Here is a 17,081-nt window from a genome sequence, read left to right on the forward strand (position 1 = left end):
ACCAGTCCATGCTGAACATAATCCCAAATTAAACAAGTCCCACCTGCCTGCTCCTGGTCCATATCCCTCCAAACCTTTCCTATTCACTTACTTATCCAAATGTCTTTTAAACATTGTAATTGTACCCACATCCACCACTTCCTCAGGAAGTTCATTCCATACATGAACCACTTTCTGTGTAAAAACGTCGCCCCTCAGGTCTTTTTAAATCTCTCTCCTCTCACGTTAAAAATGTGTACCCTTGACTTGAAACTCCCATCCTAGGAAAAAGACAACTACCACTAACTCCATATGTACTCCTTATTATTTTATAAATTTCTATACGGCTGCCTCTCAACCTCCTACGTTCCAGTGAAAAAAGTCCCAGCCTATTTAGCTTTTCTTTATAACTCAAACCTTCCATACCTGGCAATATTCTGATAAATTTCTTCTGAATCCAGCTTTATAATATCTTTCCTACAACTGAGCAACCAGAACTGGACACAGTATTCCAGAAGGGGCCTCACCAATGTCCTATACAAACTCAAGATGACTTCCCAACTCTTATAGTCAAAACACTGAGCAATGAAGGCAAGCAAAAAACCAAAAGAACTGCTGATGCTACAAATCAGGAGTTGATAATGATCTGGCTAGGAGGCTGGAAGGGCTGAATAGCCTACTCCTATTTCTATGATCCTGTTGAATGAAATTAATGTTTCAAAGGTCCAAACAATTTTCTGTGATTGATAGCCAGTTCATTATCACCTCCTTTGTCTATCCAACTGCTGTTCTCTCTCTTTGGTCTTTATCTTATTGTTTACTTCCTAGCCCATTCCCCTCCCTATTTTCTGTATATAAACCAATGTTTTCTCAACTACCATCAGTTCTGAGGAAGGGTCACAGGACCAGAAACGTTAACTCTGATTTTTTCTTCACAGATGCTGGCAGATCTGCTGAGCTTTTTCAGCAAGTTCTGTTTTTGTTTCAAAGAATTATGTATCTGAACCCCATGTCCCTCTGTTGTACAACACTACCCAAGACCCTACCACTGATGGTATAAGCCCTACCCTTGTTTGTTGTACCAAAATGCAATATCTCACAGATTTCCATAAGAGTCCAAATAGTGTGGGAACAGGCCATTTGACCTAAGAAGTCCACTTTGACCCTCTGAAGAGCATCCCACCCAGACTCATCCCCCTACCCTTTCCCTGTAGCCCTACATTTCCGATGGCTAATGCACTTAATCTACACATCCCTGAACACAATGGACAGTTTAGCATGGCCAATCTACCTAATGTGCACATCTTTGGACTGTGGGAGGAAATTGGAGCACCCAGAGGAAGCCCATGCAGACACAGGGAGAACTTGCAAACTCCACACAGACAGTTGCCCAAGCTGGAATTAAACCTGGGTCCATATGCTGTGAGGCAGCAGTGCGAACTATTGTGCCACCATGCCATGAGTTTGTTGTCCATTTTGGATCCAATGACATTGACAGATGTTTCTGTTTCTATAACAGCATCCACATCTGAGCCAATGGTCACGGTCACAAGTGGATGTTTGCTGTGTCCAAAACAGACCTCAAAGGTATGTGCAGAGTCATTTGTCACTGCTTTGGTTACATTCCCTAGTACATGCTGTACTAGGCATACATGGCACTCATCTGTTGGGAAGAATATTGGCGGCTGATGTTTTAGATGAGTGACAAACGTTACGGGTTTGGTATTGTTTACTGGTATAAATACTCTATCCTGATTGACTCAGTTATTTGGCCAACTGGCTTTTACCAGATTGATGCCAACAGCATGGGACTCGATCTACTGTTCTGGGACCTACCTCTTGTGATAGGCCTTTCTTTGAGTGGAGAACTGAAGAAGAATTACAGTTGAGCATTGGGCTGGAATATTAGAACAAAGAACAAAGAAAATTACAGCACAGGAACAGGCCCTTCGGCCCTCCAACCCTGCGCCGATCCAGATCGTTTATCTAAACCTGTCGCCTATTTTCCAAGGATCTGTATCCCTCTGCTCCCTCCCATTCATGTATCTGTCTAGATACATCTTAAATGACGCTATCGTGCCCGCCTCTACCACCTCCACTGGCAACGCGTTCCAGGAACCCACCACCCTCTGCGTAAAGAACTTTCCATGCATATCTCCCTCAAACTTTTCCCCTAGGAAAAGGGCAGCACAGTGGCTCAGTGGTTAGCAGAGCTGCCTTACAGTGCTAGGGACCTGGGTTTGATGCCACCCTTGGGCCTGTGTGGAGTTTGCACATTCTCCCTGTTCTGCATGCGTTTCCTCTGGGTGCTCCGGTTTCCTCCCACAGTCCAAAGATGTGCAGGTTAGGTGGCTTGGTCATGCTAAATTGTCTGTAGTATCCAGGGATGTGTAGATTAAGTGGATTGGCCATGGGAAATACAGGGTTACAGGGACGGGGGGGTCTGGGTGGGATGCTCTTCAGAGGGTATGTGTGCACGCGATGAGCCGAATGGCCTGCTTCCACACTGTAGAGATTGTATATTCAACTGCAGAGGCAGCACATGTATTTGGTGCGGCCCCTTTAAATAGCAGCACGTGGTTATGCACAAACATGCTCTCTGGACCTTAGCAACAAGGGTCTGGGGAGGGGAACGAGGTCACAGAATGATAACTTACGATGAACACTTTCGCCCGAAACAGGGGCAGTTCTTACCGGTAATATGGATAATTATAAAGACAGATTAAAAGTGAAGATGTTGGTTGTTTTTATTTTAACCATTTGCGATTTCTCCCTCTCCGTACTATCCATCCCCCCCCCCCTCTGTAGGTGGTGAATGAGCACTTCCGGGCGGGCGGCTCAGTCTGAGCCTGAGGGGCGACGGGAGCGGAGCCGGGAACCGGGCATAGGCTGGGGGCCGGGAACCGATACCGGAGACCGGGCAGGGGGCTGTGAGCGGGAACCGGGCATAGGCTGGGGGCCGGGAGCGGATACCGGAGACCGGGCAGGGGGCGGGGACCGGGAGCCGGGCATAGGCAGGGGGCCGGGAGCGGGCCCGGGGTCAGGGGACCGGGAGCCGGGGGTAGGCAGGGAGCCGGGGACTGTGAAAACATTCATTCTCCCCTCCCGGAAAGCCGCTTAGGCCGCCGAAAAGCCTCGGGATTTCCTGAGGAGAGTGTCCGGAGCGGGAGGCCCGGGGCCGGGGAGCTGCTGCCATGTCCAGCTCCCGGGTTTGCCGCACATGCGGCTGCACGGAGATTGACATTGACCAGGCCCGGGGCGATGCGGTGTGTACAGCCTGCGGCTCCGTGCTGGAGGATAACATCATCGTGTCCGAGGTACAATTCGTGGAGAACAGCGGCGGCGGCTCCTCGGCTGTCGGGCAGTTCGTCTCCTTGGACAGTGAGTACATTAAAACCCGCCTGCAGACCCCTACACACACCATCCTGCATTAGCATTAGTCTGCACAATATACACGTTACGTTGCGATCAATCCCTTATTTTGCTGCTAGATTGTTATTGTTGTCGATGGCTAAATGCAAGCCATATCAACTTTCTGTAAGTGCAAAGGCTCCCCTAACTCCACGATGACCGCAGCATTGAAAATTTGGGTTCCTGAACCATACAAAACAGGAGTAGGCCAATTGGTCCTTTGAGCCCATTCAATATGATCATGCTTTCAATTCAGTGCCTGTTCCCTCTTTGTTCCCATATTCTTTGATCCTTCTTGGAAACATTCAACGTTTGGCCTAAACCACTTCTTGCGGCAGATAATTCCACAGGCTCACCACTCTCTGGGTGAAGGGATTTGATTTATTATTGTCACGTACCGAGATACAGTGAAAAGTATTGTTTTGCGTGCTAACCAGACAAATTATACCTTTTATACGAGTACATCAGGGTAATAGAACAGGATGCAGAATTTGTGTTACGGCTACAGAGAAACTGCAGAGAAAGATCAGCTCTAATGTATGAAAGGTCCATTCATTAGTCAGATAAGAGCGGGGAAGAAGCTGTTCTTAAATCTGTTGGTATGTGTTTTCAAACTTTGGCATCTTCTGCCTGGTGGATGAGGGTGGGAGTGGTCTTTGATTATGCTGGCAGCTTTCCCGAGGCATTAGGAGGTATAGATGGAGTCGATGGAAGGAAGGCTAGTTTGTGTGATGGGCTCGGCTGTATCCACAACTCCCTGTAATTTCTCGTGGGCTTGGGCAGAGCTGTTACCATACCACGCTGTCATGCATCCGGATAAGATACTTTCTATGGTGCATCTATAAAAATTGGTAAGTGTCATTGTGGATATGCCGAATTTTCTTAGCATCCTGAGGGAGTAGAGGCGTTGATGTGCTTTCTTGACTGTAGCATTGACGTGAATAGACCAGGATAGATTGGTGATATTTACTCCTAGGAACTTGAAGCTATTGACCACCTCCATTGGTACAGACAGGGACATGTCCTCCACTCCACTTCCTGAAGTTGATGACCAGCTCATTCATTTTTTCTGGTAGTGAGCCAGAAATTGTTGTCCATGCCCCTAAGCTGTCTATCTCCTTCTTGTACTCTGTCTCATCGTTGTTTGTGATCCGACCCACTATGGTGATGTTATCAGCAAAATTGTAAATGGAGTTAGAGCTGAATTTGGCCTCACGGTCCTGAGTGAGTAGGGAGTATAGTAAGGGGCTGAGTATGCAGCCTTGCGGAGCACTGGTGTTGAGGATTGAGGTGTTGAGGTAGAGTGGAGGAGGTGTCGTCACTGCATGGCTACCCTGTATCCTTAGTCTGTGATCTGGACTCCCCGGACATGGATCATTTTTCATGCATTTACCTTCCGGCTCAAACCCTCTTGCAATTAGGTCCAATATACCATTTGCCTTTTTAATTGCTTGCTGCATCTCATGCTTGCTTTTAGTGACTAGTGCACATCTCTGTACATCAGCATTTCCCAATCACTCACTCAAATAATACTCTGCCATTCTGCTTTTCCTATCAAAGTGGATAACTTCATATTTATCCATGTTATAGTGCTTCTGCCGCCCGTTTTTCCATTCAGTCACCTTGAAGCCTCTTTAAATCACTTGCAAAACTCTCAATCCCTAATGTGTTGTCAACAAACTTTGAAATATTACATTTGATCTGATCCTTGCAGAACCTCACTCACCACATTACAGGCTGAGAGAGACCCATTTATTCCTGATATGTTTCTTGTGTCAATCCATGCCAATCCCATATGTGTTAAAAGCTTTGTGATTTGTTCACGTATGCCAGTGTGATTTTTAGAGGTTGAATTTGAAAATAGTGGCTTTTGGTGTTGGTTACTTTAAAGTCCAGGGAATTTCTGGAATAGTGACCCAAATGCAGCATCACTCGGAAAGTAAATAGTTATAGACCTGGAGTGTGATTGTAATGTTTATGCAGGTGGGGTTTACAGCGGGCAGTATAAAAATTGAAGACCATTAATTCGTTTGTAATTCTGAATCAAGGATTGATTTTACTTTCGAAATCAGATACTGAAAGTTTTTAGGGTAGTTTGAAGGCAATCTGACTGGGATTAGAAGCAAGTTTTTAAAAACATTTTCTGTTTATGCAGGAGTATGGGAGAGTTCAGGGACAGCACGCTTCCCTCAGTGTAAAAGTTTTAATTTTGTGAAACATCCAAAGCAAGTGAGTTTGGTTTGAAATCTGCTGTTCATTAGAACTAAGAACATTTATTCTGAGTTATGGGAGAGTTCATGTCGGTAGATTTGGAAAATACTCATTGAATTGTCACCATAGTTCATGGGCAAGAAAACTGTCAAGAGTCAGTTAAGTAGAACCCGGTGGGGTTGGGGTGTAATTGTGTAATTTCTCTTAAGTTTGAATTTTTGAAAATTGATGGTGCTGGGAGAAAGGTTGAAAACTTTGTTTAATTATGTTGCAATATTTTTCTAAACTATATTTAGCTTGGTTTTAATTTTTTTTTGTGTAATAAATGTCTTGCTTTGTGTAACTGTTTTAAATGACTGATCACCTATCAAGTGAGACTTCAGTCTGGGATCTGGTTTGTCCAGCTGGGATTGTATATTACACATGGTTCTGAAAATCCAGATGCATTACATACGCTGCTTCTCCCAAAAAAGGGTAAAGTCACCATGGTCTGAAGGCCGTGGGGCTGCTCTCCCATTAGAGAGAGATGACCTGTGGTGGTTTAACGTGAGGGTCACCATGCTTCAGGTGAGGAGAGAGGTTGAGAAGGAGAGTCCTTCGTCGTAACCTCAGCCGGTGTAGGAATTGAATCCGTGCTGTTGGCGTTATTCTTCGTTATAAACCAACCATCCAGACAACTGAGAGAGCCAACCATCTCTGTTCTATTAGTTATGTCCTTAAAACAGTCGTAGGTTTGTCAAACTTGGCTTCCCCATCATAAAATCTGTTGATTTTATGTAATCCTGTTGATATTTTCTAAGTGTCCTGTGATCACAGCCTTTATAATAGACCAGCATTTTTCCTCTGTTGATGCTAACCGTATGAATTAGGAGTAGGAGTCAGCGTAGTCTTAAGCATTAGGAGCAGGATAGAAGTTAGGAAGCGTTTCTACACACTAAGGATGGTAGATGTTTGGAACTCTCTTCCCCAAACAGCTTTGGATGCTGGATCAGTTGTTAATTGAAAATCTATGACTGATTGATTAAATTTTTATTCAGCAAAGCTATTTAGAAATATGGACCAAAGGCAGGTATGAGGGGTTAGGTCACAGATCGGCCATTACCTCCTTAAATGGTGGAACAGGCTAGAGGGGTTGAATGGCCTCTTCCTGTTTCAGTGTTCCTATGTACTTGGCCTCTTGAGCCTGCTCCTCTGTTCCATAGCATAATACTGAAGTGAATATTCCACCTCGCTGCCTACCTTCAAAATCTTTCATCCCCTTGCTTATCAAGAATCTATCTACCTGTATCTTTAAAAACATCTAAAGACTGTTCTTCCTTTGTCTTTTGAGGAACAAAGGCTTTATAACCCTCTTTGAGAAAAGAATTCTCATCTCTCTCTTATATTGCCAATGCCAGATTTTTAAATTGTGACCTCTGTTCTAGATTCTCCTCTAAGAGGAAACATCCTCTGTAGCCTGCAAGATCCCTCTGGTTTTAATCAAGTTGTCTGTTACCCTTCTAAACTCCAGCAGATGCAAGTCTAGCCTGTTGAAACTTTCCTCAAAGACAATCCACCCATTCCAGGTATTTGTCTGGTAAAAGTTTACTGAAATTGCCTCTAGTGCATTTACTGCTTAAATGAGGAGACTAATACAATGAATCTTCATCACATATGCAGTATTATTGTTTGGGAGCTCAGGTTCTAAAGTTGAGGGGACGGGATTCAGATTTCAGAATCATTGAATCCTGGAGTTGCAGATTCTACCACTATTGGCATAAGTGGGTGTTTGCTCAGGTGAGTTGGTGAGTCCCTTTGGATTCTGCGCACTCTTTCTGCTGCTTGGCCTCTACCTGGTCCACTCAGTGACACTTATTGTGATTAGTGCCTTTGCAGATGCTGCTGCTTCAGTTATTGTGTTACCGGGCAAGTGACTCCCACGTTGGTGCGGAGGTTATATTTGTTTAGGGAGGTTTTCAGTTTGGCTTTTTTCTCAGCCCTCCGTGATTCGCTTACCATTGTGGAGCTCGGAGTAGAGCACTTGACTACGGAGTCTTGTATCAGGCATGTGGCCAATGAGGCCCTCCGTGGCAGACGGTTATGTGTAACCAATGCCATGATACTGGGGATAATGGCCTGGGATAGGGTACCCATGTTGGTACACTTATCCTGCCGGGGGTTTGCAGGATTTTGTGAAGACTGTGCTGATGACAACGCTCCAGGGTTTCGATGTGTCTGCTGTATGCGGTCCCTATTTCTGATGAATAGAGGAGGGTGGGGACTGCGGCTGCTCTGTGGACCATGAGATTGGGGCTGGGTTTGAAGTCTTGGACTTTGAACACTGTTCCCCAGGTGACTGAACAGTGCACTGGAGTTAATGTTGGATTTTGCTCACTGTCAGACTCCCGAGGTACAGGAAATGATCCACTTTGCCTGGGGGCTTTGCTGTCCGTAGTCCAAAAAGTGGAGATCAGATCTCTTTGAGTGCGTGTGGGCCAGGTCAAATGGATGTCTGTGAAATTAGGTAGTTTAAATTGAGAGTCATAGTCATAAAGCATGGAAACAGACCCTTCGGTCCAACTTGTCCTCACCGACCAGACATTCCAATCTGACCTAGTCCCATTTGCCAGCAATTGGCCCATATCTCTCTTAACCCTTCCTATTCATAGATCCATCCAGATGCCTTTTAAATGTTGTAATTGTACCCCCCACCACCACTTCCTCTGGCAGCTGCGTGAAAAAGTTACTCATCAGATCCTTTTTAAATCTTTCCTATCTCGCCCTAAACCTATGCCTTCTAGTTTTGGACCCTCCCACCCTGGGAAAAACCTTGGCTATCCACCCTATTCATGCCCCTCATGATTTTATAAACCTCTATAAGGTCATCCTTCAGCCTCTGACACTCCAGGGTAAAAAACCTCAGCCCCTACCTGTAATACAAACTCTCTCCAGTCCCAGCAACATCCTCGTAAATTTCTTCTGTATTCCATCAAGTTTCACAACATCTTTCCTACAGCAGGGTGACCAGTATTGTATGCAGCATTCCAAAAATAGCCTCACCAATATCCCATCATGCATAATATGACTTCCAACTGCATACTCAGTGGTCTGACCAATGAAGCCAAACGTGCCAAATGCTGCCCTCACCACTGTGTACCTGTGACTCCACTTTCAAGGAACTATGCACCTGCACCCCTTGGTCTCTTTGTTCAGCAACGTACCCAATGGCCCTACAGTTAACTGTATAAACCCTATCCTCACAGGAAGCAGAGCATGAGGATGTCAGCTTGAGGTAACTGGAAATTGGTGGGTTTATATTAGATATCGTTGGTCAATGTTTTTCCAATCCCAAACAAGAGGGAGAAGCAGAACCAATGATGTTGATGTAGCAGAGGAAGAGGGTGAGGCCACTGAGTAGGATTGGAACAAGGAATATTCCACACACCCCACAAAGTGTCAGCTATAACTGGGGCCTTTGTGGGGGTCCATAGCCCCAGCTTTGACCTGAAAAAGGTGAGAGGAGTTAAAGGAAAAGCCTGCAAACTGCATATTTGGAAACCAACATACATCCATGATCCTTCTGATTCTTTAAGTGGGGAGGGACTGGACAAGGGGTGAAGAAATAAGTTCTGTGGGGCAGGAACAGGCAGAAACACTGTCTACTTAGGGAATCTTGTTTGGGGATTTTGGGAAGAAGGTAGAAGCAGGTATACGATGATGAACTGGCAGGCTGTTGAAGGAGGGAGATCACCAAATGAGATGAGTTTGGTGACAGTTGTGGACGATGGCCTGATGCTTAATGGTGGGATTATGATCCGGGGGATACAGGAGGAGTTGCCTGAGAGCTGGTGCTCAGCCTTTGCAGCAGAATGAAACCTGGCTTGAAAGACTACAAGTTTTATTTTCTGATATTTGTTTACTATGGTGGTCAATGTCTGAACATATCCACAAGAGGCTGGCAGTGTATAGAATTATGGAATCTCCGTACAGAAAAGGCCCTTCGGTCCACGGAGTCTGCACTGACTAAACTACTCTAAATCTACACCAGTCCCACTTCCCAGCACTTGGCCCATAGCTTTAACTTTTATGACATTTCAAGTGTTCATCTAAGTAGACAATGGCCTAGTGGTATTATCGCTAGACTATTAATCCAGAGATCCAAGTAATGTTCTGGGGACCTGGGTTCGAATTGTGCCACAGCAGATGGTGAAATTTGAATTCATTAATAACCTGAAAATAAGAATCGAATGATGACCATGAAACCATTGCAGATTGTCAAGAAAAACCCATCTGGTTCACTAACGTCCTTTAGGGAAGAAAATCTCCCATCCTTACCTGGTCTGTGACTCAGCAATGTGGTTTACCCTTAACAGTTAGGGACAGGCAATAAATGCTGGCCCAGCTAGTGATGCACATGTCCCATGGATGAATAATAAAGAAAAACTTTCTGAAGTTTCCAGCCTCGGGTATCCTCGCAGGTAGTGAGTTCCAGATCCCCACCACCCTCTGGGTGAAAACGTCTTTCCTCAAATCCCCTCTTAAACCTACAGCCTTTCAGTTTAAAATGTTGCCCTCTTGTTATTGAACATTTTTAATTAAGGGGAACAACTGCTTTCTATCCACTCTGTCAATACCATTTATAACCTTATAATCACAGAACGACAACTGTAGCCTAACCAAATTTCAGGACAGCTCAAACAGAACTTCCCTGCTTTAATAATCTATGCTGTGACTACTAAAGGCAACTATCCCATGTGCAGCCTTAACTACCCTATTAACCTGTCCGGCTACCTTCAGAGACTTATGGACAAGCAGTGCAAAATCCCTCTGTTCCTCTAAGCTTCCTGGTGTCCTGCCATTCATTAAGTTCCTCCTTGTCTTTTTCCTTCTTCCAAAGTGCATTACCTCATTCATCAGGGCTAAATTCCATCTGCCACTGATCTACCCATCTGACTTATTTACCTTCTACACTTGCTTCCAGTGCACTAAGGCAGAGCAGTAGACATTGTTTACTTGGACATTAGTCTTTGTCAAGGTTCCACACATGATAGACTAATTAGTAAAGTTAGGTCTCATGGGATTCAGGGTGAGTTTGCCAATTGGTACAAAATTAGCTTAATGGCAGAAGATAGAATGATGGTGGAGGGTTGCTTTTTGGACTGGAGGCCTGTGACCAGCAGTGTTCCACAGGGATCAGTTCTGGGTCCACCTCTTACCATTTATATAAATGATTTACACGAGAATATAGAAGACATGGTTAGTTACTTTGTGGATTACACCAAAATTGGTGGTATAGTGGATAATGAAGAATGTTATCTAACATTAGAAAGAGATCTTGATTAATTGTGTCAATGGGCTGAAGATTGGCAGATAGAATTTAATTTGAATAAATGTGAAGTATGGCATTTTGGAAAACAAATAAGGGCAGAACTTGTACAATTAATGGTAGGGGCCAGGGTAATGTTGTAGAATAGAGAGACCTAGAGTTTCAGGTACCTAATTATTTGAAATTTGTGTCACATGTAGACAGGCTACTTAAGGCGTTTAGCATGCTTACCTTCATTGCTGAGACCTTTTGAGTGAAGGAGTTGGGACATCATGTTGATGTCGTATAGGATGTTGGTGTAGCCTATTCTGCAGTACTGTGTACATTACTGGTCGCCCTGCTATAGGAAGTATATTGCTAAATTGGAGAGGGTTCAGAAAAAAAATTACCAGAACATTGCTGGGAATGGAGAGTTTGAGTTATAAAGAGAGGCAGGGTAGGCTGGGACTTTTTTTCACTGGAGCACAGGAGGTTGAGGGTGACCTGATAGAGGTTTATAAAATCATGAGGGGTATAGGTAGTGAATGGCAGGTGTCTTTTCCCTAGGGTGGGGGCTTTCAAGACTAGGGGGCATATCTTTAAGGTGAGAGGAGAAGGATTTTTTTTTTAACAGAGTAGTTCATGTGTGGAATGAACTTCCAGAGGGAGTGGTGGATGCAGGTACAGTTACAACGTTTGAAAGGCATTTAGATATAATCATGAATATGAAATATTTGGAGGGATATGGGCCAAGCACGGGCAATTGGGACGAGTTTAGCTTGGCATTATGGTTAGCATGGAATAGTTGGGCCAAAGGGTCTGTTTCCGTGCTGTATGACTCTACACTAAACTATATACCTCGAGGATTTTAAAGACCTCATACAAGATGCATGTAAACAAAACTTCATAAAACTTTGCCCATAACCAGACTCAAACTCAAAAAAGAAACTAAAGTAATGTTCTTCCCTTCTTAACATACACATAATATAGATCAGCAGGTGAAACTCCATCTATTGCTCCCCCTTGGTGACATGGTCTGAAACTTCAGTATCAGCAGGGGACAGTATCTTTTAAGTATTTTTCTAGAAAGAGATTAGGAAATTTTTTGTGTGTTACGTGACTCTGGAATTGTCTACCTCAAAAGGTGGCGGAAGCAGAGCCATTGAATGTTTTAAGGTGAATGTAGAGGATGATCCTTCTTGGGCAAGGGAATCTAATGTTAACACAAGTTGGTTAGTATGAGGAATTTGGAAGACAAACCGATCAGTCGTGGTCTTATTGAATTGCTGAGGACATGGAGGACCAATTTGGTTCTTGATTTGTTTTGTACGTATCAGTTTCTTCTAGCATGCTGACAACACCCAGCTTCCCCCCACCTCATTTGATTCCTCCATTCAGATTGCTTGTCAAAAATCAAATATTGAACAACAGTAATTTTATCCAGCTGAAATATTGGGAAGATTGTAGTCATTTTCTTCTGTTCCTGACACAAACTGTCTTCCCTGGCCACCTCTCTCTGAAACCTTGACCCTGAGTTGAGATACTGTGATCCCCTATTCTCACCTCTGTCACATTACCCAGCTTCCCCTGCTTGGAACCTTCATTCATGCCTTTGCTTCTAAGATTGATCTTTGCAACAAGTACCTGACCAGTCTCCTTTGGTAAACGTGGAAGTCATCCCAAAATCTGCTTTCTGTTATGCCAAGTTGTATTTGCTTGTTTTTTTTTCTCTCTTGAGCAACATTTCAGTTTTAAAATTTTCCATCTTTGCTTTCAAATCCCTCCATGACCTCGTCTCTCCTTGTGTGTAATCACCTCCAACTCCAAAGTCCTCTGAGATATCTGTGCTCCTTTAATTCTGGCCTCTTGAGCATTTTTGATTTTAATCACCAGGCCATTGGCGACCATGCCTTTACCTCCCTGGGCAAGCTGTAGGCTCCCTCCCTAAATATCATCTCACTGCTGCATCTTTCAGAGCCTCTTTCAAAAACATCAAAGCTGGGAGCAGGTATATGCAAACCAGCCCCTCAAACCTTCTCTGCCGTTTAATATGATCATGGCTGATCTCATCTTGGCTTCAACTCCACTTTCTTGCCTGCTCTCCATAACCCTTTAAGACATTGCTAATTAAAAATCTGTTTATCTCCTTATGTTTCAACATCCTCCTTTTGACCAAGGTTTAGTTTGATCCTCTAACAGTGTTTTGGATGTTTTACTGCAATGTATCTAATAGGAATTTCATTTTGGGGACACATTTGCTGAAGCAATGGGGATACCTCCCTTGCGGTTCTTACAAACAGTGCCATCAGGATTTTTTTCTTGTCCACCTGACAGAGCAGAATGGGCAGCTGTTCAACTTTGCGTCTGAAACAGGTTGTGCTCAGATCTCGGAATGACATCTAACCTTCTTTTAAAGGTCAAGTGGTGAGAGTGGTAACGACTGAGCCATGCTCATAGAATCATGGAATCCCTTCTGTGTGGAAGCAGGCCATTTGGCCTATCAAGTTCATACACAAACTTGGAAGAGCATCCCACCCAGACCCACCCCCGACCTTATCCCTGTAACCCTGCATTTCCCATGGCTAATCCACCTAACCCGCACATCTTTGGACTATGGGAGGAAACCCACACAGACACAGGAGTTGCCTGAGGGTGGAATTGAACCCGGGTCTCTGGTGCTGTGAGGCAGCAGTGCTAGCCACTGAGTCACTGTGCTGCTCTAATGGATGGATACTTAAGACTGCTGAAACATTCCAAGGTGCTGCCTGTGCACTGACATCACTTTGAATTTGCTGGCACTTTTAAAACAAAATTCATTCAAATGTGCATTGCTGGCTCGGTTAGCATATTGAGGTCCCTAATTGCCCAGGGTGTAGTTAACAGTCAGCGACTTTGCTGTAGGTCTGGAGTCACGTGTAGGCCAGACCAGGTAAGGATGGCAGATTTCCTTCCCTAAAGGACATTAGTGAACCAGCTGGGGTTTTTCTGGCAAATAATAATGCTTTCATTGTCATCAGTAGACTCTTAGTTGCAGGTGTTTTTGTTGAATTCAAATTCCACCATCTGCATGGTAGGGTTTGAACCTGGGTCCCTGGTACATTACCTGGATCACTAGTCAAGTTATAATACCAGGCTATCACCTCCCAAGGGCTGTTAGATTGCACGTGGCAATATCCGAGGGAACAGCTGACCAGTGTGCTGTCAATGTTGACTGTGAAAGGATTATTGGAAGATTTACTGTGCTCTGAAACCAGCACTTTTAATGTCTACCTGAAACAGTTAGAATACTGCACAGAATTTCTAAGGTTTTGGAGTAGATTTGTAGCTCGGGTTGTGGGTGTTGAGGTTGAAACAAGAAACCAGCTCGGCCGGCGAGCCATCCAACCTCAACAAACTGCACAGAATTATTCAGCATTTAGAGCACAGGAGTAGCCCGCTAGCTCAGCCAATCCACCTGTTATTTATGCTCCAAACTGATGTTTCCCATCCTACCACTTCACTCTCCATCAGCCTAACTACTTCTTTCTTTCATGCACTAATTGCCTCCCTGTGGTATGGAGTTCCACATTCTCACTGCTCTCTGGGGAAAGATACTCTTCCTGAATTATGACTATCTTATACATGTGGTTTTTAGTTTTGGTCTTCCACCCTAACAAGTAGAAACATCCCTCGACAGCCTATATGTCACATTGGAATATGTGGAGATTAGAAGTGGAATTTATAGCCGCAGTGTTCTGCCTTGGAGCTAACCTGATCAAAAGAGCATTCTAGGTGGCAGCAGGTCCTACCATTATGTAAATGAGTGAGGGGGCTAGAGAGAAGGTGGGCTGGACCAGATATATTTATTAAACAACAGTGATGAAATTTGCAGCAGTATATCCCATTCACTGAAGTCCTTTGGAAAACCTGGAAGATGTGAACATTATTAAGTTAATGCAGTTATTTCTCTTCGTTCCTTAAGAGCGACAGATTAAATTGAATAGTGTTGGTGAGTCTCTGCTGATGTTGCAGTTTGTGGATTCCTTTGATAATCAGGTGCTCATTGTGAAAAATTCAAGCAATTTAAAACCAGAGTATTACTTGCTGAATGATAAATGGGCACAGCGGCACATATCTAGCATCTGTTAATACTGCAACACGTACTAGGGTGATTCATGGGGCCATTATCAAACAATTTGGCAATAACTATGGAGGTGATATGCGTTTTGTCACAGAGATTCCTCTTCTGGAGTGCTTTCAAAAAGGATATAAGAGAGATGGAAAGATTTGAGAATGGAATTTGAGTTTACTGTAAAAGCAACTGAAGGCATGGCCAGCAATGGAGTCACAAAGTCAGGATAGGCCACAACTGAGGAGTATGTATATCTTGGAGGATTGTTGGCAGGAGGAGTTGGAGTTAAGGAAGGGCATGACTCTGGAGTGCTTTGAAGTCAAGGATGAGTATTGTAAAATTTTGGCATTGTGCTACCAGTGTGGGTCTGTAGGAGGACAGTGGGCAGAACTTGGCAAGTTGGTTCATACCCACACCCTGATAGGTTTTGGCATCCGTGAAGATTTTCACTGGCTTCAGGACTGCTTGTTTGAAGCTTCCTATGGTTTTCTTGATTAGTGCACCACCCGGACCAAGCCCTGAGCCTCCTTCAGATCTGAAAAAGAAATCACCCTACTGCCTGTTCATATTTCTTTTCTTCTTTGTGGGATGTGATTATTACTGGCAAGACCATTATTTATTGTTTCAGAACTGCGTGGTTTGCTAGGCCATTTCAGAAAGCAGGTAAAAGTTGACCACGTTATTGACTGTCTATACAGTCACACAAAAACAGAACTGGATAACCTCAGCAGGTCTGTGGAAAGAGAGACAGTCGATGTTTTATGCCCAGTGTGACTCTGCTTTGGAACTGAAGGGGAGATGGAAAGCCAGTGGGTTTTATTCTGCAGAACAAGGTGGGGAGGAACGAGTGGAACAGGACAGAGGATCAGGGGAAGCTGTGAGGGTGATCAAGATCACAGGTATCACAGCACGAGGGTGTGGCACATTATCAGGGGAAATCATAGGCAAAATTGAGGTGAACCATCAATTTACTTGACTATTTTGTTCACACACTGAGCCCTAAGTCACATGGTTTTTAGTTCAAACTCCCAGTGTTATCGCGAGGGAATGTTTCACTGTCCGAGGTTTTTTCAGGTTGAGATATTGAACTGAGGATTGATCTTCCTGTACTGATCAATGTTTGTATTCCTGTGCAGTTACCCGAAGAAAAGGTCCACCGCCACCTTGGCCAGAAGTATTTCTCTCAACTAGTACTACCAGAATTTGATTCTACAGCAGTCAGAGCACTGCGATGAGCAATGTTGGTTATGTTCTACATTAAACTTGATGTGCTTATGATGTGCAGGATGGATTGATTGCCTTTGTACAGTGATCCTAGTGGCATTACCAATGTTGGAGAATTGGCAGTTGAAGTTTTGGATGATGCACATGGACATTATGGAGTCACATCAACAAGAAGCAGCTTTGCAAAATACGTGTAGAGCAGAAGCATTGCTGCAGACAGCCCCTAACACACTGTCCCTTGTGAGAGATGGCCCAAGCCTCTCTAAAGGATGGCTTTTGAAAGATGTGGGAAATGGATATTGTACGGTGACTGGTCTGTGGTATAATGAACTTAGAACTCAAGGCCATAAAATGTAGGAGCAGAAGTAGGCCATTTAGCTGATCGAATGGCAGTCTGGACTCCATGAGCTAATGCTCCACTCCACTTTCCTGCCTTTTCCCCATAACTCTTGGTTCCCTAACAGATTAAAAATCAGTTTCTGCCTCATCAGCTCTGTGCGGTAAAGAATTCCACAAATTCTCTTTCCTTTGAGAAAAGAAATTTCTCTTCATTTCTGTCTGAAATGTATAAACTCAGAATAAGAGGTCATACATTCTGGTCCTAAACTGTGCCACAAGGGGACTCAGCCTCTCCTCCTCTACCTTGTCAAGCCCTGGAAAATCATCTTCCGTATTTCAGTACGGTCACCTCTTATTTTTCTAAATTCGAAGAAAAACAGGTCCAAACTACTCAATCTCTCCTCCTAAAACAGTCCCTCCGTACCTGGGATTAACCTAGTGAGCCTTCTCTGGATTGCCTCTGAAAGCCAGTATATCTTTCTGTAGATGAGGGGACTAAACTATTTACAATGCAGTCAAAAT

General features: G+C 44.1%; 1 protein-coding gene across 1 annotated transcript; it reads left to right on the forward strand.

Annotated features, from left to right (window-relative positions):
• The first annotated feature begins 3,020 nt into the window (after positions 1–3,020).
• Positions 3,021–16,706, forward strand: LOC125483693 (transcription factor IIIB 90 kDa subunit-like). Its single transcript, XM_048599977.1, has 2 exons — positions 3,021–3,360; positions 16,133–16,706. Exons 1-2 carry the CDS (start codon positions 3,174–3,176, stop codon positions 16,201–16,203), a joined length of 258 nt encoding a protein of 85 aa, XP_048455934.1. The 5' UTR covers positions 3,021–3,173; the 3' UTR covers positions 16,204–16,706.
• The last annotated feature ends 375 nt before the right edge of the window (positions 16,707–17,081 follow it).

Source organism: Rhincodon typus, chromosome 8 (genome assembly GCF_021869965.1).
Source record: "Rhincodon typus isolate 14 chromosome 8, sRhiTyp1.1, whole genome shotgun sequence".
In the NCBI taxonomy this organism is placed as follows: Eukaryota; Metazoa; Chordata; class Chondrichthyes; order Orectolobiformes; family Rhincodontidae; genus Rhincodon; species Rhincodon typus.

Bases quoted from the DNA above. Each gene is read 5' to 3' on its own strand.
- LOC125483693 (XM_048599977.1), top strand. From the start codon at position 3,174: ATGTCCAGCTCCCGGGTTTGCCGCACATGCGGCTGCACGGAGATTGAC. The intron at 3,361-16,132 runs GTGAGTACATTA...ATTCCTGTGCAG, and splicing joins GCAGTTCGTCTCCTTGGACA to TTACCCGAAGAAAAGGTCCA.